Source organism: Castor canadensis, chromosome 7, assembly GCF_047511655.1.
Source record: "Castor canadensis chromosome 7, mCasCan1.hap1v2, whole genome shotgun sequence".
Classification (NCBI taxonomy): Eukaryota; Metazoa; Chordata; class Mammalia; order Rodentia; family Castoridae; genus Castor; species Castor canadensis.
The window spans coordinates 90697943-90722942 of NC_133392.1; the positions used below are offsets into that span (position 1 = coordinate 90697943).

General features: G+C 40.1%; 1 protein-coding gene across 1 annotated transcript; it reads left to right on the top strand.

The window, feature by feature from the left end:
• The first annotated feature begins 6589 nt into the window (after positions 1-6589).
• Positions 6590-20864, top strand: Bcl10 (BCL10 immune signaling adaptor). The gene is made up of 3 exons (XM_020177342.2): positions 6590-6910; positions 13284-13572; positions 15866-20864. Exons 1-3 carry the CDS (start codon positions 6854-6856, stop codon positions 16219-16221), a joined length of 702 nt encoding a protein of 233 aa, XP_020032931.1. The 5' UTR covers positions 6590-6853; the 3' UTR covers positions 16222-20864.
• The last annotated feature ends 4136 nt before the right edge of the window (positions 20865-25000 follow it).

Consider the following 25000-nt stretch of genomic DNA (forward strand, 5'->3'; position numbering starts at 1 on the left):
TCTGTGGGCTCAGGAGACGCTCCTCTGATTCTTCACTGGAATTATGCTCACCATCAAGCCTGACCTGGCATTTGCAAGTACTCTCTTATTTCCCTCTTTGAGACTTGTATTAGTTTTCAACTCTCCTCACTGCTGCTCATGACCCTTCACAGGTTCTCAGCAGGAGCCACCCTCCCACTGGCAAGGTTCTTTCTATACTCTCGGTGGCCTCTCCCAGAATCATGTACCTCTTCACTGGAAAGCCACCCCATCACCATCTCTCCTCTCAACAGAAGAGAGTACATTTTTTTTTTTTGAAAAATTCATGATAGACTATGAAGTCCTTCCTACCTCCCTGAGCTTTGGTTTCCTTTTCATGAGGCTAATGCCACCTTTTGGAATCCAGCTCCATCAATATTTGGGCCCTGAGCAGTGGATCTAGTTCTGGCCTCTTCCTCTTCCACCCTAATCAGGCTACAGTTAGGGTCCATCAAGAGCCTGAGGGGTCCCTTTCCTGCCAGTCCTGAGGAGGAGCCCATTTTCCCATTTATGGAGGTGGAAAATCACAGCATATGGTGTTGGTTGTTTTTTTTTCCAGTGTCACAGGGCCTCACACTTGTTAGGCAGGCTCTCTCCCACCTGAACCATTCCACCAGCCCTTTTTGCATTGCTTATTTTTGAGACAGGGTCTCACTTTATTCCACACTGGTCTGGACCACGATCCTTCTATTTGTGCTTCCCCAAGTAACTAGAATCACAAGATGGGCCACCACTCCCAGTCATAGGTTGAGATGGGATCACACAAACTTTTGTTCTAGGCTGGCCTAAAACCATGACTCTCCTATCTCCGCCTCCTTAATAGCTAGAATATCAGGAATGAATCACTGCTTTTTTTTTTTTTTTTTTACCAGATGCACAGAGAACAGACCTGACTAGTGAAACCTTTTGCCTTGCCCCAGGGAATGCTCAAGTATCCTAGCTTCTCTGACTCATTGTGTCTGACAGAGTTATCTTAGTCTACAGCTAGCAAAAAAGAATGCTGATTCTTGGTAGGAGAAAGGCCTTGGGCAAATCATGTTTTCTAGACCTCTGACTTCTCATCTGCACAGCTGAGAAAAAGCCCACCTAGCAGGATTGTTATAGGGAATGATTCAGTTGTGATGGCAGATGTCAAGGGCTTGGCTCAGAGTGGGTATGAAATAAAGTGTTTGTGATCGTCTTTAGGCAGTATTAAGACTGGGAGCTCCAGCTCCTCCTCCAATAGCCCCCTGATGGCACAGAGTACTGTCCTCCAAGCATTCTAATATCAGGTGCCCACCGACACTCTCCAAATGTCTTTTAGGGAGAAGCCGGGGGTGATGCCTTCTCTCAGGTTCCTCATCAGCCCCTCAATGCCCTGCTCTTGGGGCACACTTGCAAGTGTCCTCAGAACCCTCACCCAGGTCCATCTCCCCATCTTGCACCCTCCTGAACTTTCCTTCCCAAGCTAGGAACCCTTCCTGGAGACATGGCTACCTGTAGTCGTCACAAAGTCCCTTGCTGAGACAGGCAAATTTCACCACACATTATCTTGTTATAAAAACCCAGGAGTGGGGCACCCTCTCTTGGGACCCCCCAAGTCTGGGAGGCTCTACTCTCCCACTTTACACTTTTCTATCTCAATAAACTCTCCCTCTTTACACTTAAAAAAAACAAAAACAGGAGTGATTGCCTCAGAGCTAGTCACTGTTTTCTTCCAACGATTTACAGGAAATTTATAAACACCTGAAGTTGAATTTGTTACTCAACAGAGCATCTCACATCAAACAGGAAGTTTGAAATAAATCATTAAGAAGCAGTTAGATGTGTGTCAACTCCCTGTATAGCTATCCTTATCTCAACCAGCAAAAACCCTTGTTCCTTCCTATTATTGCTTATACTCTCTCTTCAACAAAATTAGAGATAAGGGCAAAATAGTTTCTGCTGGGTATTGAGGGGGTGGAAGGGAGAGGGAGGGGGTGGAGTGGGTGGTAAGGGAGGGGGTGGGGGCAGGGGGGAGAAATGACCCAAGCTTGTATGCACATATAAATAATAAAACAATAAAAAAAAAGACGCAGTTAGATCTCCACCTATTAAAATCCTCCCACTCAGCTTAAATACTCTGCTTTCAAGTTGTCTTATCAGTCAGAAATAGTGGTCTCCTCCCACATTCTCCAATCCATGTCTACCTTGGTTGAATATTTATCAATTGTTCTAAGAGCATATGGTTAATAATTAGGAAATCCAGAATCAAGTTGTACTAAATTGAATAGACTCTCCCCAAAACATATCCACCAGAACCTCAGAATATGACCTTATTTGAATATGCAATCACATGTCCCTTAACAACTGGAAGATATTCTGAGAAATGTATTTATTGTTTGACAATTTCATCATTGTTCCAGCATCACAGAGTGTACTTACACAAACCTAGATAGTATAGCCTTCCACACCTAGTCTATATGTATGTGTGTGTGTTGTGTGTCTATACTGCTCCTAGGGCTATGGTAAACAAAGCAACATAAAAGCAAATTAAGCACAAGGGAACATGATACAATCGAGAGACTCGGTAAAGACAACAAGTCTGAGGCTGCTGCCAGAATAACACGGCATGCCATTTTCAGTAAACTTTTTTCATAAGTAGAAGGACACTCTTAAAATAACAATGAAAAGCATAGTACAGTAAACACATAAATATCATCATTTATTAACTGTATGGAATTGTACTTGCTATGCTTTAAATGACTGCCAACACAGTAGGTTTGTTTATACCAACATCACCACAAATGAGGAGCACTGTGATGTCATGACAACTACAATGCTACCACATGAAGAAAATTTTCAGCTCCATTATCATCTTATGGGACCACCATCATATGTTTTCTGAAACATTGTATGGCTCATGATTGTACTGCTTTGCAGAGGTTAAGATGGGGTCACACTGGCTTAGGTGAGCCTTAAATTCAATGATTAGTGTTTTTATAAGAAACACAGTAGGCAGTACAATGAAGAAGGCCTTGTAAAGATAAAGACAGAGATTGGAGTTATGCTGCTACAAGCCAAGGAATGCTAGGGATTGCCTGTAACTTCCAGGAGCTGGGATGAGGCCATGAAAGAATCTTCCCTAAAGCTTTCAGAGAGAGTAGGACCCTGTTGATTTTGAACTTCTAACCTCCAAAGTCATGAGAGAATAAATTCTGTTGTTTTAAGCCACCTAATTTATGGTAATTCCTGATGGTGGCCTGAGAAAGGAGTATACCATCCTATGCATGTCAGAATGCCAAACCACTGACAGGCTGCCTTGTGTTTGTACTACTTAAACTGTATCCTTCACAGTACATTTATTCACTGTCTTGTATTTCACAGTAGGAGGCAGATGGTGCACTTAGAAGTTGAGGTGGGGATGGAAGCTGTTAGGGAATGGGAAAGTGGTGGAATTACTGCAGAGAATGGCATGTTTTCTTGAAAATATGGGGAACCTTTATTATAGTCTGCCCCTGTGATTTAGCAGAGAAGGGGGAATTAGTTTGCTATTGAAGGAGATAGGGTGATTAGAAAGCAAGAAGGATTGGGAACTGCAAATCTTGCAAATACTACTCCAGGATCAGGCAGGTAGTGTTCAGTTGTGGTTGCTTAGACTCAGGTGTCTGGTCTTGGGAATGTTGAGAATATACCATAAAAAGCAAAATGCTAAACTTTCAGCAATAAAAAATTCCCCAAAATCAGGCGTGGTGTCACATGCCTGTAATCCTAGCACTCAGAAAGCTGAGGCAGGAAGATTGTAAGTTCAAGGCCAGCCTGCGTAGCAAAGTAAAACCCTGTCTCAAAAAAAAAAAAAAAAAAGAACAACAAAAAAAAACATATTGGCAAGATCACCACTCTGTCTCATCTGGTCCAATCTGTTCCTCATTCCATTTTTTCCAGTACTGACCCAGAGCACACACTTACCGTTTTAGTTGACTAAATGAATAAGTGAATGAATATTGAGAATGGAAGAAAGTTGAACATGTCAGACAAGAAATGATAGTGAAAGACAGGGAAAGAGTCGAGATACAGTAAGGGGCATGGAATAGAGATATCTATGAGTAACATGCAGTAATTAAAAGCCATAACGGAAGCAAAGGAGACACTATTTCAACATTTGTTAAATCTTGGTAATGAGTTTAGGGTGTTTGTAATATTGTTCTTTATATTTTGGTAGGTTCAAAAGCTTTCATTTTAAAAAAGGACAAGAGTAATCTTAAATGGGTGCATCAAGTTGGGATCTTTCAAAAGACTTGCTTTGATGGATTCTGAATCCTTCACCAATGAAGCTGATACGGTTGCAGTGAGACACTTCATTCCCACAGTCAACCTACCAATACAGTCCTATAGAGAGAACCTATAGAAATATACCTAGAAAGTTATAAAATATTCACTTTCTCGGGCTCTGTACTCCTACTCCTGAAAGTTTATACAAGGCCAGTGATAATTCAAAAGGAAAAAGGTTGGGAATATGTGGATGAAAAATTCTGTGGGGAAAAATTGGTGGCATGTGCCTTTAATCCTAGCTGCTAGGAGGCCGAAGTGGGAGGATGGCTTGAGCCCAGGAGTTCAAGACTAACCTGAGCAACATAGCAAGTCCCTGTCTCAGAAAGAAAAAGAAAAAGAAATTTTCTGTCACAAATTTTATACAATACTAAATTGGAAATAATTTAAGGTAAAAATGGAGAGTGCTCACCCATCTCCCACTAGTCATGCCACCTTTGTTTCACCCTTTCTCCTGAAGTCTACTCTCTACTAAGCAGACACAGTGATGCTTTCAGAATGAAATGAAACCACCTCACCACTTCTGTTCAAAATTGTCTCACCCTGTCACTGTTACCACTCTAGTCTGAGCCTGACTTAGAGCACTAGCTCCCTAGCTAGTGCCCCCTCTACCTCCCTTGCCCTCAGCACAACAGTGAAAGTGCTCCTTTTCAAATCATAAATCGGGTCGTGTCACTCCTCTGCTCAGAAGCCTCCAGTGGCTTCCGGACTGACTCAGAGCAAACCCGTATGACTCAGAGTAAACTCTGACAGTAGCACATAGGAGTTCATCTCCTTGCCTGTCTGTCATACAGGAGCCTTTTCCTTGGCTACTGCTTCTACTCTTAACGCTCTTTCTCCATGTCTGGTCACTCCCTCCCTCACCTCCTTCAAGTGAGAAATCCAATTCCTCTTCTCAGTGGGGTCTTCATCAACCACCTCACACAGTCTTATCCTACTTCCCTGCTTTTGTTATTCTTCTTAGCATTTATCAGCTTCTATATGAGAATATGGAAATAACTTACATAAAAGTTTCAAATGTCTTCCTGTCTCAAACATACTTATGCTAGAATATCAAGTTCATGAGGAAAGGGATTTTTATCTGTGTTGGTCACAGCTGTTTCCCTAGCACCTAGAACTGTACCTGGCACATAGCTGGCATTCAACAAACATTTGTTAAATGAAACAATGAATGGTTAGGTAAATTGGATTCCACCAAGCTGATGGAGGATTAAGCAATCAGAAAAGACTGTACTTGTACTATGTATCAATGTGGAAAAGCACATAACAGCATGTAAAAAGCAAAATCCCCGTGCTGTGATCAAAAACTACATAGGCATGGCTTTGGCAACATGGTTCTTTTGCTTTCATGTAAACACTGAGGTTTCCAAGTTTGTCCGTGGTCCTCTTGTCATTTTAATCTATCCGGTAGCTTCAGATATCATCTAGTTTATTTAGCATGTGGTCCAAACAATCCTGTTAGGTGCAGGCTCTATGCGAGCTTCTCATCCACGGGTATTGGTGGCAATACCACCCCGGGAATAGTCATTTGTTCATCAGTCTCCTCTAGTGAAGTCGAGAACTCTTACAGCACAAGATGCTAGAAAACGTTAGTAAGGAGTAGTAACAAATAATAAAGCGAGCGCAACTGTGTGCCAAGGACCTCTAAGAAGCTACATACATTCCCAGCAGCCCTACGAAGCAAGCCTATCTCCGTTACATAGATTAATTAATAAAGGAGGAGTAAATATGTATGCAAAACGAAAGGTATGCAAACCAAAAAGCATGCAAAGAATGCATTTGGTGCTAAAGTGGTGGGATTGTAGGTGATTTTTCTCTTTCAAAAATTTCTTGATTATTGTAGTTAGGCTGTGTGTGTGTGTGTGTGTGTGTACACCTGTACTGTTGCGTATGTGCAAAGAGTTATAAACCTGGACAAACAGCAACAGGAAACTGCAGGGCACAGTCTGGGAAAAGGGGAGGCACTGACTAGCCGGGAACAAACTCCACCCTTGTGAGCAGCCTGCGGAGGCGGGGAGCGCCCGCTAAGCTGAGCAGACACCCGCCCCACCCACGGAAACGATTCCTTTTTGGGAGGCCAGCCGCGGCCCCACGCAAAGCACGGCCTCACTTGGGGGCGTGGCTTGAACACACGCCCCACCCCACCCCCGTGGGCGGAGCCACTCCGGAAATGCTCCGGCCGAGGAGCTGCAGACAGCATTCCTGTGGGCTGGCACTGATTGGCTGACACAGAGAAAAGGGCGGACCCTTCCGATAGACCCGCCTCGCGGGGGGCGGTGCCTGCGCCGGAGCCTCTAGGATAGGGAAGTTGCTGAGTCCTGCGCTCTGCGTCTGGACGCATAGGTCTGCAAGACGGTCAGCCCGAGGTGGAGCCGGAAGTGCTACGGTTAGGCCTCAGAGCCCCTCTGTTTGCCAAGGGGCGGTCGTTTTCTCCACCCCGCTCCTGGTCCCTTGTCCCCAGTGACCCAGAAGCCAGAGCCCCAGTCAGGGCGGGGCGGCGCAGCCCCAACTCCCGGACCCGGAAGAAGCGTCATCTCGCCCCTCCGCCATGGAGCCCACCGTGCCATCCCTCACCGAGGAGGACCTGACTGAAGTGAAGAAGGACGTGAGTAGCACTGCCTTTCCCGGGCGCCGCGGGGCGGGAGAGGAAAGCGGAAGCCCGGCGTCCGAGGACCGGGGGAAGCGTCGGGTCGGAAGAGCCACTGGAGGACCGCGGCGAGCTTTGCGTCCCCAGTGACCAGTGACCTGCTAAGTCACCTTGAATCACAAAATGGGGGCCTGGGTTTTTACTCTCGTCCAGCCGAGAGTTTGTTCGCAGGCAGCTTCCTGGGGGTTCCTCGCACCCCACCCCCACCGCCTGTACCCCCGCCACCCCCAGTGCGTTCTTGGAGCCTCTCTGTTACTTCGCAGCCGCTCAGGTTCAGCCTTGAGGCAAACTGCCCAGGCTGCCGTCTAACTGGACCAGTTAAAGGATCCCAAGCCAAAGAACAAAGGTGTGAAACTCTTGCAAAGGGGGCTGGGGGAAAGCTCCACAGCTGAAAGCAGAGTCTGGAATTCCCCTCGTAAGCAAACGCCCACATATTTAAATGGGAGGGGGCTACTATAGCAGAGAATTAATTTATAGACATTGGAAACATTAGCCAAACTATGCTCTTCTGCATGAATGATGCAGAACTGCGCCAACTTTAGTGTGTGTTTGTAAAAAAGTGATTTTTTTGTTGAGGTCTGACTTGTTTCTTTTTCCTTTACTTCTTTTTGCCAGATGAGGCCTAGATGAGCACCGCTTTACATTAACTCAGTTTAAAAACAGAAACTGAGAAGTGTGTTCTTAACACTGCAGTGCTTTTACAAAATCATCTTTGTGAACTTGACAGCAAGTTTTTGAATGTTCGTGTACTTCCAATTCCTTGCTCTTCCATCCCCTGTAAGGCTTATTACACTGTGCTCATAATTGGTATGACTCACTAGCAGGAGGAAATGGGATATGACTGGGACTTGTGCCTTAGTTTCCTCATTCAGCAGAATTTATGGAGCATTTATTTTACAGAGTGTCCTTTGGCCTGGAAGGATACAAAAAGTGAAGATCAAGACTGTGCTTTACATTCTAGCTAAGATGGATGCATTGATAACTACTACTGTAGAAATAATAAGTGTTGTCTAAGCCTACTGTGTTCCAGATTTTGTGTCAAACAATTTTCCCACAATGTTTACAACAACTTTTAAGGAAGACAGGTGCTGTTCCCATTTTACAGCTAATAAAACAGGACCTGAGAGATTGCAAAAAGAAAATAAGACCTGTATCCACATACAGATGTGAAGAGTGACTTCCAGACCTTCCTACTCCTGTTGTTGGGTCATTGATGCTATCCAGTTCCATAATTCCAATTTATACCTGTATCAGAAATCCATATAACCTTGATGAAACTATGGATGAGTTTCAGATGTCTATGAAAAAACTTCATGTTTTTTTTCCTTAGATATTTGTCCTATTTTCAAAACAGTCTGTTGCAGCTTTAAAAGTTGTCCCCACATGAACTTCCTTTCCTCTCAAATCTAGGCCTTTATTTCCGATGTCTATTGGAAATCTAATTTTTATATCCTGCATGTTACTCACCTTGTGTTATCAAAAATTGAGCTTTTCCTTATCCTTCCCTCAAAGCTACTTGCTGTTCCTTTTATATCGTCTGTCTTGCTAGTTGTGTTCCATGTCCCCATACCCCCCAGAACAGCTTTCGGTCTACTTGAGATTTTGCTTTCTATGGTTTCGGTGACCTGTGTCATCTATGGTTCAAAAATATTTAATGAAAAATTGCAGAAATCCGTAAGTTTTAAATTGTGCTCTGTTCTAAGTAGTGTAATGAAATCTTGTACCCTCTCACTCCATCTGGCGAGGGGCATGAACCACCCCTATGTCTAGTGTATCTAAACTCTCTATATTACTTGCCCGTTAGTTATTTAGTAGCTTTCTTAGTTACTCCATGGGTTATTACAGTACCATGTGTTTGGGTATAGAATTTGGTTCTGTGGGAGGTTTCAGGCATCTACTGAAGGTCTTGGTATGAGTCTTCTCCTAAAGTGTGGGAGCACTGCACTACCACAAATGTTCCCACTTCTTCACTATCTCCTCCTCCCCTTCTTTCTCATCTAGGTTTTTTGGTTGAATTAGGTTGTTTTAATAAACAAGGGATTTCATGATATTGTAAGGTTGGTAATACAGTTTCTAACAGTTCAAAAATTTAAAACTAAGACAAAAATCCTAATTTAGAAACCACTCAGTTTTTTTGGTGAAGAGCAGTAAACATAAAACAGTAATTTTAAATTACAAAATAATTGCAATGAGGTTTTTTGATAATATAATTATGACTTTTTAAAATTCATTTATTCATATGTACATACATTGTTTGGGCCATTTCTTCCCCGTGCATCCCACCCTACCTCCCTCGAAGTGAGTTTTGTGTTCATCAAAAACGCTGTTTGTCCTCGTGGTTAAGTGCAGGGTATACATTATTGAGCAAAACATACCTGGTTCTTACCTGCTTCAAGCTTATGGGTCATTAAAGTTGAAAACAAAGATGTATAATTATAAACTGCAGCAGGGGCTATGTAGGAGACAAACAGATGCTAAAACAGTAATGGGAAATATCCTTGATAGGATGATCAGGGGAGGTTACACTTAAGCTGATTCCTAAGGAATTATGAAAGAACTGGGAGGAAGAACATTTGAGACAGAATAGAATTTGCCAAGTACCTAAAACAGCCGAAGACCTTTGTGACTCAAGGATATTAGAAGACAGTAGAGGTAAAAGTAAGGAAGGTTGAGCTAGAGTCAATTCATGAAGGACTGTGTTTTTTCTCCTAGTTGGGATTTAATAATTTTATATTTGTTTTGTTGTCTTTTTCTTTTTTGCGGTACCAGAGTTTGAACTGGGCCTCACGCTTGATAGGCAGGTGCTCTACTACTTGAGCCACTCTGCCATCCCAGGAATTACATTATTTAAAAGGATCACTTTGCCTATACTATGGACTGAGGAAAATTAAGAGTGAAAGTAGAGGAACCACTGAAGAGATAGCTGGAATTTATATAATGAAAGATGATGGTGGTTTGGATCTGGGTGAAAGCAATGGAAATAGATGAGCAGGGAATTTTCAGATGCATATTTTGAAATAGAAACGATAGGACTTGGCAATGAATTAAATGTGAAAGTTGAAGAAGAGAGTAGGTTCGGATTAGTAAGTGAACATGTCAATTAGATCCACCAAGTCTGAAGCTCAGAAGAGGGATCTGAACTAGAAATATAAGTGTGAAATTGAATGAGTTCACTTAGGAAGTTGAGAGCTAGAGGACATAGAGGTTTTAAGATCTTTAAAGAGATTTTTTTAAAGTGAGACTTTGTAACCACAGAGATAAGAAAGTCAGGAGAATGTTATTTACAAAAGTTAAAAGTATTTCAAGAAGGGAGTAGACAACCATGTCCATGTTGTTGAGAAGTCAAATAAAAAGAAGATAAAAAGTGTCCAGTTTCACAATAAATAGGTGACTGGTGACTTTAAGAAGAGTGGTGGGACAGAAGGGAAATGTCTGGGAATGAATTGGAAGATGAAGTGAAAGAAGCAGAGACCTGATATGTAGATAGATGAAATGTATTTACAGGGTGCTCAAATGACAGAGGAGAAGGGTGTGTACTCATTCTGGGGAGTTACGGTAAGGAAGGCTTTTAAAGGAGATGACCACTGGCCAGAATCTTAAAGAATGAATAAAGGGTGTAGGGTATGAGAAAAGAAAATAAGGCAAATTTAAGTGACAGAAGGCAAGTTTTTGGTGGCGCATAAAGTTCTAGGAAGAGGTAGTGGTAAATTGAACTGAAGGGGTAGACAGCCATATTATCAAGAATCTTGCTGCTATAATCAAAGAGTTATTTATTGAGCGTTAACTGTGTAGCAGGGACTGCCAAACCTTCATATACATTATCCCATTTAGTCTTGCTAGATGACTTGCAAGTTTAGTTCTTTATCATTATTTTATCCGTAAGGATCCAGAAACTTAAGTGGTTAAGTAACTTTCCCAAGCTCTCAAAGGACTATGTAGCAGATTGAAGATTTGAGCTGAATTTAATCTTAACTCCACAGCCTTGCTCTTAACTTCTATACTATTCGGCCACGGTTTAGGAACTTCAGCAGAACACAGTGTTGGTAGAATTTATGTAACTTCAGATTTCCATTTTCTCCTGAAGAACTGGAAGATCTAATAGATGTGTAAAGGAAAAATTTGAGAAAGAGGAAGGAAATAGGAAGTGCAGTTCAATTCCTGTTGTTAGTGCATGTAGGGTATGATAAGGACCTGAACTAAGGCAGTGCTAGCAATAGAGATGAAGAGGCAGATTGGATATGGTAGATTGGCAAGACTTAGTGGGTGAGTGATCAGATTTGGCAAGAGAGTATAAGAGAAAGAGTCAAGGAAGAGAAAAAGATAAACAGGTTTGGACATGTTCACTATCAGCAAATGTGTAAGATTTTTCAAAGGAGTTCATCTTCTAAATACTGTTTCTATCCTCACTTAAACTCATACATTAAAAATATTTTTGTAAGATAATTGCAACAGTGTTCTAATTGGTCTTGACCCCAGTTTTGGTTCTTACTGTCTCTTATTTATAGACCTTCGATAACTTCCTTTTGATTACAGAGAAATGTTGCAAAAGTCATCCATGATCTAATCCCATTTTTCCTTCTCAGTTCATTCCTTACTATCCTCTCTGATACACCGTGTGTTCCAACTACCCCAGACTTCTCAGCATCTTCCCCATTGAATACCTTTATGTCTTTAGCTCACACATAGCTTCTATAAATTTCCTAGGTCCTGGAGACAGTTGTTCACTCTGTGCTTCCCCAGTACTTGATCTATAATCTTCTATTCTGGGTTATATCACACAGTCGTGTAATTATTGGCTTGTGTGTAATATGTATTCCCTAGGTAGATCAGGAACACTTTGCATACAGGATTTCAAATCTTGTTCATCTTTGTATATTCATTCTCAGCATTTTGGATGCTAGGAATTTAGATATAGAATGTTTGTTGTGTGAATAAATAAATGCTGTGGGAATTCAGTGGATCAAGAACTATAGGAAGCCTTTGTCTAGATGACTTTTCTGCTATTGCATACTAGAGTGCTGCTAAAATCTTTCATTGCCTTTAGCTCATCATTATAAATGTGAGTCAAAGAAATCATCCTTGTCATTATCCCCAACAGGATTTATCATCTGTTGTGTACCAGGTAGTTTTCTAAGCACTTTGCATGTATTAATTTATTTATTCCTCATAATAGTCAGATGAGGAAACAGGCACAGAGGAGTTAAGTAACCTTCCCAACATCAAATAGCTAGTAAATAGAGGAACTAAAATAAAATCACTGACATCAAATTATCAGTGCCATTTATTAAGGCCAGTGTGGACCTGATTTAAGCATTATGCAGGGAGCACATGTATCAAAACGTTACATGGTACTCCATTAATATGTATAATTTTTGTATTTTTATGTATCAGTTAAAACATAAATTTAAGGGCTGGAAGCATGGCTTAAGCAGTAGAGTTCCTGCCTAACATGCACAAAGCCCTGAGTTCAAACCCCCGTACTGCCAAATATAATTTTAAATAAATAATGTGGATTTTCTGCTAACTAAGCTCCTATAGGCACTTCTTAGCTCCAGGCTTGGGGTTTCTCTTCCCACTTGCCTTTCCACTTCTCTTCCACTAAGACTGACTTCAGTGAGCTAAAAGTCTTTCTGACTATAATCCTAGCTACTCAGGAGGCAGGAGGCAGGAAGATCATGGTTCAAACCCAGCCCAGGCAAATAGTTCACAAGACCCTTTCTCCAAAAAAACTCAACCCAAAAAAGGACTGGTAGAGTGGCTAAAGTGGTAAGAGTGTCTGCCTAATCCTGAGTTCAAATCCTAGTAACCACCAAAAAAAAAAAAAACAGATACAAGATGGATATTTTGAGAGATTTAGGGTTTGGGGGTTTTTTTGTTTGCTTGCTTGCTTACTTGTTTATTTTTTATTTATTTATTTTTTTAATAGTTTCACTCTAGGGAGATGGAATAATAACAAGCAAGAAAAACTTGTAAGTTGAGAGACCTCACATGAAAAGATGAGAACGTCTTTAGGGGTGACCCTTAGACCTTCTTATATCCAAGAACCCAGGCTGTCTAGATTTGGCTGGTTCTTCCCCAAAACATTCTGGTCTTAGTTTTCAGGTGTGAAAGTGAGAACAGAGCAGGAAAGAAACTTGGAGAATGTCTGAGAGCTGCTTGTGTCTCCTTGTATTTGCATCTTAATTAGTCTGCATTTTGAAGGACCTGAATCTCCTGACTTCATAACATTGCCTCATACCAGTTAAGATCCCTAATAGTTATCTGTGTAGTTTTCTTAGGTTTTCAGTGTTATAAAATAACATCGAAGCATATTTTATTTTATGTTACATAGGCTCTTGAAAATCTGCGTGTTTACCTGTGTGAGAAAATCATAGCTGAGAGACATTTTGATCATCTACGTGCAAAAAAAATCCTCAGTAGAGAAGACACTGAAGAAATTTCTTGCCGCACATCAAGTAGGAAAAGGGCTGGAAAATTGTTAGACTACTTACAAGAAAACCCCAAAGGACTAGACACTCTTGTTGAATCTATTCGACGGGAAAAAACACAGAACTTTCTGATACAGAAGATTACAGATGAAGTACTGAAACTCCGAAATATAAAACTAGAACATCTCAAAGGTAAGATCTTAGGTATCGAAAAGTTAAATTAACATAACAGTGCTTTTAAAAATACAAAAGCAACACAAAAAAATCAGCAGTGATCATTTGCTTTCCAAAGGTTTAAGCTTCTGAATTATATTCAATTTACATTTTTACTAGATATGATGTTATTATTTTGCAAAAGTGTAATGTGACTCAATATCCTGTACTTGCAGTAATTTAAGAATACCATTTACAGACAGTTTATTATAATGAAATCCCAGAATACACAAGGGTTTGTTTCTAAAGTCTTTAGAATATAAAATTAATCTATTCAAAAGTAACCTCTGAATAAAACACTATGCATTACATATTAAGAACAGTATATAGTTAGGAGACAGGAGGATCACAAGTTTGAGACCATCCTGGGCTACATGGCAAGACCCTGTTTCAAAAAAAAAAAAACCCAAAACAGTGTAGAGGGTAAACTATTTTAATAAGTTCAACTCTGCTAGTTTTTCTCCCACCAGGTAGTTGGCATGTTTTTATAGGACTCATGTATAAAATATAAAATACACACAAGTATAAACACTAGGCTGTCTCAGACTTGCAAGACGTGAGTGGCATGGAACAGAAACTGATAGGAAGTAGCAAATTTACCTCTCCTGTTTCAGTCTCACCACAGAGCACATACTCACCAATAGAATGTCTTGTAGAATTGCTTGCACACTTTAAATCCCCAGCTCCTTACCCAATCTGATTTCTCCCTGTCTCTCCAGAGCACTAGGTTAAATGCACATGCACTGTAGCCCCAGTCCAGCTGCTTCCGGCATTGGAACACAAAGAAATGAATAGTTTAGGGCTCTGCCCTTCAGAAACTCATAGCGTGCATATCTGTAGGAAATCCTGGAAGTTTCGCCTCATGAGCCATACATAAAAAGACAGTTTTTGTATTATGGAACAGAAGTTGAATATATCGTAAGGCTGAAAAACTAGCAGAAAAATGATAGGTAAACGTACTTTATAGACTATACAGGTTTTACCTGAAATTTGTCAACTCGGGAATTTCTGTGCCTGTAGACAACTGAATATTTGCTAAGCATAACAGGAAGGTAAATTGTGTTTGTGTTAATTCTTTTAATCCTGAGGCTATTTGTCCACTGTACCTTTTGGATATGTGATGGGACCAACCTCTGTCATTTAAGTAAGCAATTAGATTGAGAAACAGGACATTATCTATTTGGTTGTAGCTCTTACTTTCCCACAAAGTCATCCTAGAGCATTAGGCATAACTTGCCTGTTCAGTGCCTGTGTTTTCTCATGTTTGTAGTAATAGTGAGAGACTATCTCAGATGACATCTGAATGCCCTTTAAGTTCTAACACCAATATGATTCAAGAATAAAGTAATTGCCATTGATCAGCTCATAGAATTTTAGATATCCCCTGTTCAAATTTTGTTTTTATTGGCTAATACTATTTTTGTACCAATGCTAAACAGTGTTTATTAGACAGGTGTGATACCTATAATTCTAGCACTGTAATCCCTGAGGCAGAGGGATTGTGAATTCAGGGCCAGCCAGGGCTACATAGTGAGATCCTGTCTCAAGAAAAAAAGAAGGAAAAAAAACATACACACACACACACACACCCCCACACACTTATTTATATATACACACGTATATTTATTAGTTGTGGAAGCTATTTTATGAAAAATTTTAAGGGCTGAATTGCAATTTAAATTCTGATTTTGTGAGAGCCGGTTATCAGCAGCTCACATCTGTAATCTTAGCTATTTGTTGGAAGACTGAATTCTGGAGGATCGCTGTTCTGCTAGCCAGGGCAGAATGTTTGTGAGATTCCATCTCAACCAATAGCTGGGTGCAGTGGTGTGTGCCTGCCGTCCTGTGCTATGCAGGAGGCTGAGATTGGGAGGATTGCAGTTCCAGGACAACTTGAGCAAAAAATAAGTTGGAGACACCCCATCTCAGTGGGAACAGAGCACTCAGTGGGAACAGGGCATGGTGGCACTGGCCTGTCAGCCCAGCTACAGCAGGAAGCATAAAATAGGAGGATATCAATCCAGACTGGTCTCACATTTTTTGCTCTCACAGAGCAATAAGGGCTGGAGGCATGACTCAGGTGGTAGAGTACCTGCCTAGTGAGTGCAAAGCTCTGAATTCAAACCCCCAAATAGCTAAAATATGTAATAAATAAATAAATAAATTCTGGTTGTGTGGTAACTAGTTTATAATCTTTAAGAAGTTATAAGGTGAAGGGGACTCCCTTTGTTTTATTTACTTTTTCATTTGCATCTGAATAATTTTATTGTAGGACTGAAATGTAGCAGCTGTGAGCCTTTTCCAGATGGAGCCACAAACAGCCTTTCTAGGTCAAATTCAAATGAGAGTAATTTCTCTGAAAAACTTCGAGCATCCACTGTCATGTACCATCCGGAAGGAGAATCCAGCACAGCTCCCTTTTTTTCTACTGATTCTTCTTTGAATTTGCCTGTCCTGGAAGTAGGCAGAACTGAAAATACCAACTTCTCTTCAACTACACTTCCTAGACCTGGGGACCCTGGGGCTCCTCCTTTGCCACCAGAGCTGCAGTTAGAAGAAGGAGGAACTTGTGGAAACTCTAGTGAGATGTTTCTTCCCTTAAGATCACGTGCTGTGTCACGGCAGTGACACTTTATTGCCTTTTATTTTTTTTAATAGTGACAAAAGATGTTTCAAAGGGTATAATCTTTTTATAAAACTACTATAATGATTTACTTACATTTGATACACGTCTTTTAAAATACAATGTAAGCATATTTTGTAAATAGAGTTTTTTAGCATAAAAGACTCATACTTTTAGGGATAGCTATATATAAATAATGTTGGTCATACACTTCTCAGTATTTTCTGTTTTTTTATTTTTCAGATTTTTTATGTCATAAGGCTGATTTTTATAGGGAATATTCTATTTGGGAATAGACTGTTATGCTTGGAATAATGTTTCTCATTGTATTTGTACTAGATATTTTCAGAGGCTAATAAAAAAAAATAGTCTTTTCCAACACTTTAGCAGTAAATTTTCAGCAATAAGCTGCTCTTATTTGTTAACAAAGCCAACCACTAATAGCAGAGAATCTCTCATTCAGTTGGTCTCACAAGGTCTCCTCATTCTGGAGAAACTCCTAATGAAGTTTGAGCCACCTAAGGTCTATCTCAATTTGCCAAAATTCATTTCTTATTAATCTTACTGATACTGCTTTCTTTGGATTTTCAGTGTTTGCTTTATCATTTTTTTCCTAAAGAAAAATATCTTAGTATGAACCTCAATTATTACATGTGATTTGATGCGATTTAAAAAAAAAAAAACAACTTCTGAACTTTTTGTTCTCTTTTAAATGAGTACTACTGTATGGTTGAAATAACTAGAACAAGCCAGGCATGGTGGCTCATGCCTGTAATCCTAGCTAATCAAGAGGATCATGGTTTGAAACCCTGGCAAAAAATTTATGAAACCTCATCTCAGCCAATAAAAGCTGGGCACGGTGGTATGCACCTGTCATCCCACTTATTTGGGAAATAGGGAGATTGAGGTCCAGGCCAGCACAGGAGTAAACGTAAGATCCTATTTAAAAAATAGCAAAATCACAAAGGGCTGGAGGCATAGCTCAAGTGGTAGAGCACCTGCCTAGTAAGTACAAGGCTCTGAGTTCAAACCCCAGTACCACGAAAAAAAAAGATTTTCTAGTGTGTATATGACAATTCTATTTTATTTTTAATGCTATTTGGAACAAGCAGACCATAAGATAGAGTTATCTTTTTGTTGTATAACAAAATCTGACTAATTTTATGCATTTATAAATTTTTACTCTTATTCTTTTCATTTAAATCATGATTCTACCTGTTTTCTGATATCCATTTCCTATGTTTCTATTATTTAAAAAACTAAAAATGGAAGTTTGCTATTAACAATAAAAGGTTTTTTTTTTTAATAAGTGGTGCTACATTTTGGAGTTTAAAACAGAACCATCTAAAGCAAAATGTCTAATTTTTAGATGTCTAACACCTTTTTTTAATATAATATTTCACAGCCAGGTGTGTACATACCTGTATGCCAGCACTGAGGAGGCTGAGGCTGGAGGACTCCAAATTTGAGGCTGGCCTGGCTACATAGTGAGACCCTATTTCCAGGGGAAATAAAAAAAAAGAAAAAGAACAAAAAATTAGATCGGATGTACTTGGAATCAAAGATCAAAATTTAGATATATTGCAGCACTTATGTATGTGTTAGTTTTTAGCACTGAGTTTTCTTTTAGACTGTTAGCCATCTATATAGTCAATAAATTAGTAAACTTAGACTCTGAATTTTTGAATCCTATAAAGTCAGTTATTTCTTCCTTTCCACAGGTGTGCGCTACTATCCCTGACTTTCTTTTCCCCTTTAAGCACTATATCCATTGCCAAAAATTGGACAGATTGACATGATGTGGTTTGTTACAGGCTGATTAATGCTGCAGGGAAAACATTGCTTTTGGGGTACCATATTATCACAATACAAAAACAACACCTTTAAGCTCACTTTTTTGTTGCCTTTTGAAAAGTAACGTTACTTTTTGGTACAGTAGTAGGTTTACAGAACAACTGAGCACAAAATACAGAGTTTTCAAATTTGTTACAATTGATCCAATATTGACATATATTATTCCAATCTTGATACATTATTATTAACCAAAGTCTATAGTTTACATTCACTCTTTGTATTATACAACTCTGTGGGTTTTTACAAATGAATAATGTCCAAAATTATCTCTGCAGTTTTATCTTTTCCAGAAGTCATATACTTGCAATCATACAGTATATAGCCTTTAAGACTGGCTTCTTTCACTTAGCAATATGCACTTAAGGTATTTTAAGTCCAGCTTGTCAATCTTATACTACTGATTTTTATCTCCTGTTTAAGAAATTTTTGCTACATAGCTTTCTTCTGGGAGCTCAGTTGGTTTACTCTCCCGTTTAGCTGTCTGATCCATTTCAAAGTAGTCTTTGTGTAAACTATGAGGTAGAATCGACTCGCATGATTACTGTCATTACACCTAAGCAATGGAAAAGGGAACAGGGAGTTTCAGGCTCCCGTCTCATCTGTGCCACTGGAAAATATATATGTTGTTGATTTGGGGGAGAAAATGCAAACCAAGAAGGCTGCAGGTGATCTGTAGTTATTAAATGTGATCATTCTCAGGGCTTTCTGAAAGGAGAACTGAATTTGAGTACAGATAATACACAGATAACTTGACTGCTGCCCCTAAAATCCTCACCCTGAATTTGCCATATTATGTAAGGTATCAGAAATTGTCCTTTATTGCTGTGATTTCCAAACTTTGCTGCCTATTTTGGAATCAATAGAGGACCTTATAAAGACCCCAATCCGCAAGCTACATGCACCCCATAACAATTTAAATCAATATTTTTTTGGTGTGGAATTGTGAATGCTTCAGTGCAGAATCATATAGGTGATTCCAGTGTGCAACAAAGTTTGAGAACTATCTCCATGTTGGACGCCAAATATTGTGTTGGTGTTTCCAAATGCATAATTTTGCTTTTAATCCTAATAACACCCCACAACATAGGTTTTATTGTCCCTTTTTTTAAAAACATGAGAAACAAACTTTAAATGGTTTTAAAACACACAAGCCTTTAGGGGCACTGTGTGACTGTTATGCTCCCTTATTAGCATTTCTTAAAAGCACAAAGGTAAAAGTGGAAACATTAGGAAACATCAGACAAAATAGGGTATGAACTTAAAGGTAACTTGAGAAAACAATTGGTAGCTTTAACAAGGAAGACCTTTCGTAGAAGGTGACCTTGGAGCTGAGACCTAAATTATAAGGAGATGGAGCCAGCTGTGCAAGATTCTGGGGGGAAGAGTTCCAGGCAGAAGTAATACTGAGTGTAAAGGCCCGGAGGCAGGAATGAGTGAGGACCGCTCAGGCCTATGTGAGTAGAATATAAGGGAAGTAGGGGAGTTACTGTGGGGAGCCACAGAGCCTGGATTTCGCAGATGGTGAGAAGTGCCAGCTTCCTAAGAAGTAGTAAGGAACACGATCAGGAGGAAATTTTTGTAGTAGGATGGTCTAATGCAGTATGTTATATCCTCAGTGGGGTAAGCAGCAACTCATAGAAGTCTGGCCTCATACTTGGAGATGGATCAGATAAGTTAACATACTTAGGATAATGAGAGCCAGATTTTTCAATGCTGGGAGAGTGCAGTTATAAATATGGAAAGAGGAAATTGAAAGTATTGGATTAAAATTGGAGGTATAAGTATGAACTCAGGTTTTAAATATCTATAGATAACATTCCTTGGCTTTGTCCATTGAGAGTACCAGGAAACATTAACACCTCATTAGCAGTGAGCATAGTACCCAGATCTTGGCTTCTAAATACCATTTTCCTTAGTGAAATCACTAATTATAAGGCAAAGTATAAGATGAGCTTGGAACAGGCTCCACAAGCGGGCAAAGAATGGTGGGGACATATCAAAAGGACACAAAAATAACCTGGAAGGGCTCCCATTGGCCAAATCTGGAACAATTTCAATATCATAATAATAGATTGCAACTCATTGAATAAAATGGTAAAGCATAAGTCTACACTAACAAATGGGCAAATAATAACAATTTGATGGAGAATAGAATGTTGACAGAGTCTCAAATATATCCCAAGAAAACCACTAATTACAAAAGGGAAAAAAGTGACTTTGCAGTGAAGAACTGGCAGATACCACCATGCCATGAACAAGAAATCAGTTCAAATCTTCAGTATCAGAACAAATCGAAGTCATGTTCCTCCCAACAGCAAGCAATAAAAAGCCCACAACATCATTCCTGTGATATTCTTCCCAAAAACTTATAACCTGAATCCAGTCACTAGAAAATATCAAACTCAAAATCAAGTATCTTCTACGAAGTAATTGGCCTGTTATCGTCCAGACATCAAGCTCATGAAAGCTGAAGGACGAGAATTCATTCCAGATTGAAGAACACTAAGAAATGACCACCATATATAATGCATGAATCTGAGTCAAATATATTTTCTGTTTGATGGTTCTTTAGTAGATAAGTCCTTGTTACAGAAAATACATAAGGAAGTAAAATTCTTTTTTTCTTTTGGAGATACTAGGATTTCAATTCAGGGCCTTGCACTTGCTAGGCAAGTGCTGTATCATTTGAACCATACCTCAAGCCTTTGTAAAATTTTAAAGGGTTTTTTTTTTTTTCTTTTTTTTTGGAGTGGCATGGAGGGGAAGAATGATAAAGCATCATTTCAGCAACTTACTCTTAACATGATTCAGTGGATAAAGTTTGTTCTTGCAATGTTCATTAAGTAGAAAGTGTTTCAAGATTTTAAAGATAAAAGAAAAAAAATTTAAAGATTGTTAAAAGTCGAGAAAAATTAAAGTAAAAATACTATTTGCAGTTGTCCAGGCAAAAGGTAAGGTAGTAGAGGTCAAATTGATCAATGTTTGAATTTGGAATATATTTTAAACTTGAAATGACAAGACTTGCAAGCTTTTGCCCTGAACACCTGGGTTAATAGTGGTGCAATTTAAAGAGACAGGGAAGACTATGGGAGATGTGGATAATGCGGGTAGGGAATGAAGAGTTCAGTTTTGGACATATTTTCAGTGGTGTGCTTGACACACCACTTCAAAACTTAACAGCTTTAAAATAACAATTTGTAAATATTTTAGGTTTTGTGAACCGTAGGATCTCTGTGTAGCTACTTACCTCTGCTGTTGTACTAAGAAAGTAACAGACAATATAGAAGCAAATGAGTGTGACCAAGTTCCAATAAAACTTGCTAAGACAAAAGCAAAAATAACTGTTTCCAGTTCTTAGCTTGAGCTGGGCTTAGCTTTTTAAAGAACCATCCTTGGGCTAAACTGCAGCTGGATGACTCCAGATGACCTCACACATGTGTCCAGTACCTCAGCTAGGATGGTTGCACAGCTGGGAGTGGGTGACATTCTTCCTCTCCTCAACATAACTCCAGTAGGGTAGCTGGACCTTTTTACATGTGGCTTTGGATTCCCAAGACAACAATAGTGGAAGTACTTTTTCACCAAATCAAGTCACAAGGCAATCTCATGTGACACTCATGCACAGGGATGGGAGGAATTGGTGGCTATCTTTGTATACAATCTTCCATAAATGTGTTAAGTTTAAGGGACTTATGAGACATTAATGTAGGAAACTGGATATAGGAGTTTGGTGTTCAGGGGAAATTTCTGGACCAATTTTATAAATGTAGGAGTTGTTAGTGTAAAATAGTATTTAAAACCATGGGACTTGTAAATTCACTTTGAAATGGAGGGTAGATTAAAAAGAGGACAGCCCAGGCCTGAGCCTGAGGTAGTCCTCTAATAGAGGTGAGACAAAGAAGTCAATCAAGAAAACTGCAAAGGGCCCTGGGAAATCGAAAGAGAACTAAACTAAAGGGTGTGGTCAAGTGAAGAGCAGGAGTTTCAAGCCAGGTGCCAGTGCCACACCTATAATCCTGGGTACTTGGGAGGTTGAAATCAGAATGATTAAGTTTGAGACCAACTCAGGCAAATAGTTCACAAGACCCAGTCTCCAAAATAACCAGACCAAAATGGATAGGACATGTGACTCAAGTGCCTGCTTTGCAAATGTGAAGCCCTGAGTTCAAACCCCAGTCCCACCAAAGGTGGGGGGTGGGGAGTTTCAAGAAGGAGGTTTTTCTTGTATAAGTTACTTGTTACTTTTTCATAGCTGTGACTAAATACCTGGAAGAAGACACTTAAAAGTGCAAAGGTTTATTTTGGGTCACAGTTTCCAAGGGTTCATTCAGTCTATGGTCACTTGGCTCTTTGTTTCTGGGCTTGTGATGAGGCAGAAGGTCATGGTAACAGGAACGTAAAGGAGGAGGTTGTTGACCTCATGGCCAACAGGAAACAGAACAAGATGGGGACCTGGTGCCTGGTGTAACTCTCAAAGGCACCTCTTCCATTGACTTACTTTCTCCAGTTTGGCCCCACCTCCTATAGTTTCCAGAACCTCTAGCACCACCAACTTGTCACATAAGCCCATGGGGGACATTTCATATTTAAATCGTAACACTTGTTGAAAGTGGTCCTTGGGCCTGGTTACATAGGGACTGTTGGTGGCTCTGTTAACAAGGGTTCATGTTGTAGCAAGAAAGGGGAGACCAGAAAAGAAACAGACAGGCTGGTGTTCGGACACGAGACGTGAAGGGATGGCAAAGCAGAGAGAGAAAACTTAAAGAACTGAAACATGAAGGTCACATAGCACTGGGGAATGAAATAGCCAATGAAGTCACATGCAATCATATGTGGGTTGAGTTTTGCTTTTTGCTTCTGTAACCTGCTTGCAAGGGTGTAGAAGGTCAAACCTTTTGGACACAAGCCCGCTGGGTCTGTGCTGGCACAATAAACGTTGCTTCCTGTGCTGGCACAATAAACGTTGCTTCCTGCTTATCTGCCTCAGCTAATCTGAGGCAGATTAGTTTCCTGCTAATCTGCCTCAGAGATTAGCAGGAAACGTTGCTTCCTGCTAATCTGTCTCAGCTCATAATTTCCCACAACATTACTTGGGAGCTCATCCAGGATTACTGGAGATGGTGAGTTATCACCTCTCTTGTCACCAGGGTGCATCCCCCGGACTGCTGGGAGGAGATCCTACCAGGCGCCAACGGGCAGCTTGATCCAGAGGGGGGAATTCATCCCCCCAGCAAGTTGGGGCGAGGGCCTCGAATGCACAAAGGAACCCACTGAGGTGCAGGAACCAACTTAGGAACACCGCTCTTCATACTGGTAAGAACCGGGGTTCAAATTCAGCCATGCCTCAGAAGGCAGAAGGGGAGTCTGATCACCTCCCAACTGCCTGTTGGGGTGAAACCATGTCTCTCTGGTTTAGGGAGAAGAGTGAAGTACTGTACTGTGTGAGAGTGTATAAAAGTGAGAACCTGAGATGCAGCCCAGCAGCTAAGTGAGGAGTCCCCATCCTTGGTTCTGTGGTGAACTCAAGGTTAAGGGTGAGCCCCAACAGGGGACCTCCAGTCCAGGGTTTATATGGACTCACTGGGGCCAAAGAGTCACCTAAGTCCCCACAAGGGGAACCGCAGGAGGCGGTGAAAGTGAGTGCTTTTCCAAGCCCCCTCCCCCTCTGTGTCTGTCTTGCCATCTGGTAACAGGAGTGTATGATTAATAACTTTAAAAAGGGATTTAATGGAGACTATGGAGTTAACTCCTAACAAACTTTACTTTGTGAAGTAGATTGGCCTGCTTTTGGTGTAAGATGGCCCCCAGAAGGGTCACTAGATAAAACTGTGATTAATAAAGTTTACAGAGTAATTGTAAAGAAAAGAAAACCAAACAAACACCTAACTCAGGAGAATGGGAAAAGCCAAGAGGCTAAAACCGGTCTTCAAAAACCAGACTCTTGTTTGTTTAAATTCAGGTAGCAATTTATTGGGCAGACTAAGGAGAAATCACAGTCTTTCAGTCTTGATGGGTAGCTTTGGTGCCCAGTTTGCCCATCTCCACCCAAAATGGGCATCCTGAAGGAGGACTGAGGCTCAGCACTAACTTTGCTCTTACAAAAATTAACACATGAAGGGTGGATTTGCACTGATACATAAGATCTGGTCTGACTTGAAAGAAAAGGAATGTTGCAGAAGTGTTGTGAATGTGAAGAGGGGGAAGTGGAGGAATGTAAACAAAATTGGGATAAGGTCTTCATGGATAAAAAAGAAAAGAGAAAAAGAACAAAATATAAAATGTTTGGAGACAAAAAAGGATGAAAGGTTTAATATACTCCTTCAGTTGAGTTTTTATGTCTTAAAAATAAAAAGTAAATAGAAAACAATTTAGGATTATTAAAATATGCCAGAAATACTGAACTTGCTGGCACCTTTACGTCTAGGGGGCATAAACAGGGAGAACCTACCTAAAAGGGTAAGAAACAGAGCAACTTTGACTGTTGCTAGCAAAAAAAAAAAAAAGAAAGAAAGAAAGAAAAAACTCTTCCAAAAGGTTGGTGCAGTAAGCTTGGTCTGTTATTGAGACAGTCATGGGATGTTTATGTTTCCCTTGCTAATGGCTGGTCAGATTATGCATCCATCTAACAGTATGCTCACAGTGTGTGTATACATATAAACATCTTGAAAACAGTTCTTACTATAGTCAGTGTAAAAATTATTACTCTGTTCTATTGCTACTTTTAAGAAAACAGGTTATAAAACTTACTTCAGTCAGGTCTCACTAAGATGCAGGCATTCAGGGATTAACACTCCAGCTCAGACCAGAGGAGAGGAAAAAAAAAAGGTGGGGGGGGCACAGCCTGCAATAAATTATCTTGGAATTGGGTAGTTAAAGAAATGAGCTTTGCATGTTTCATTCTGCCATAAATACAATCTGGAATTAAATTCT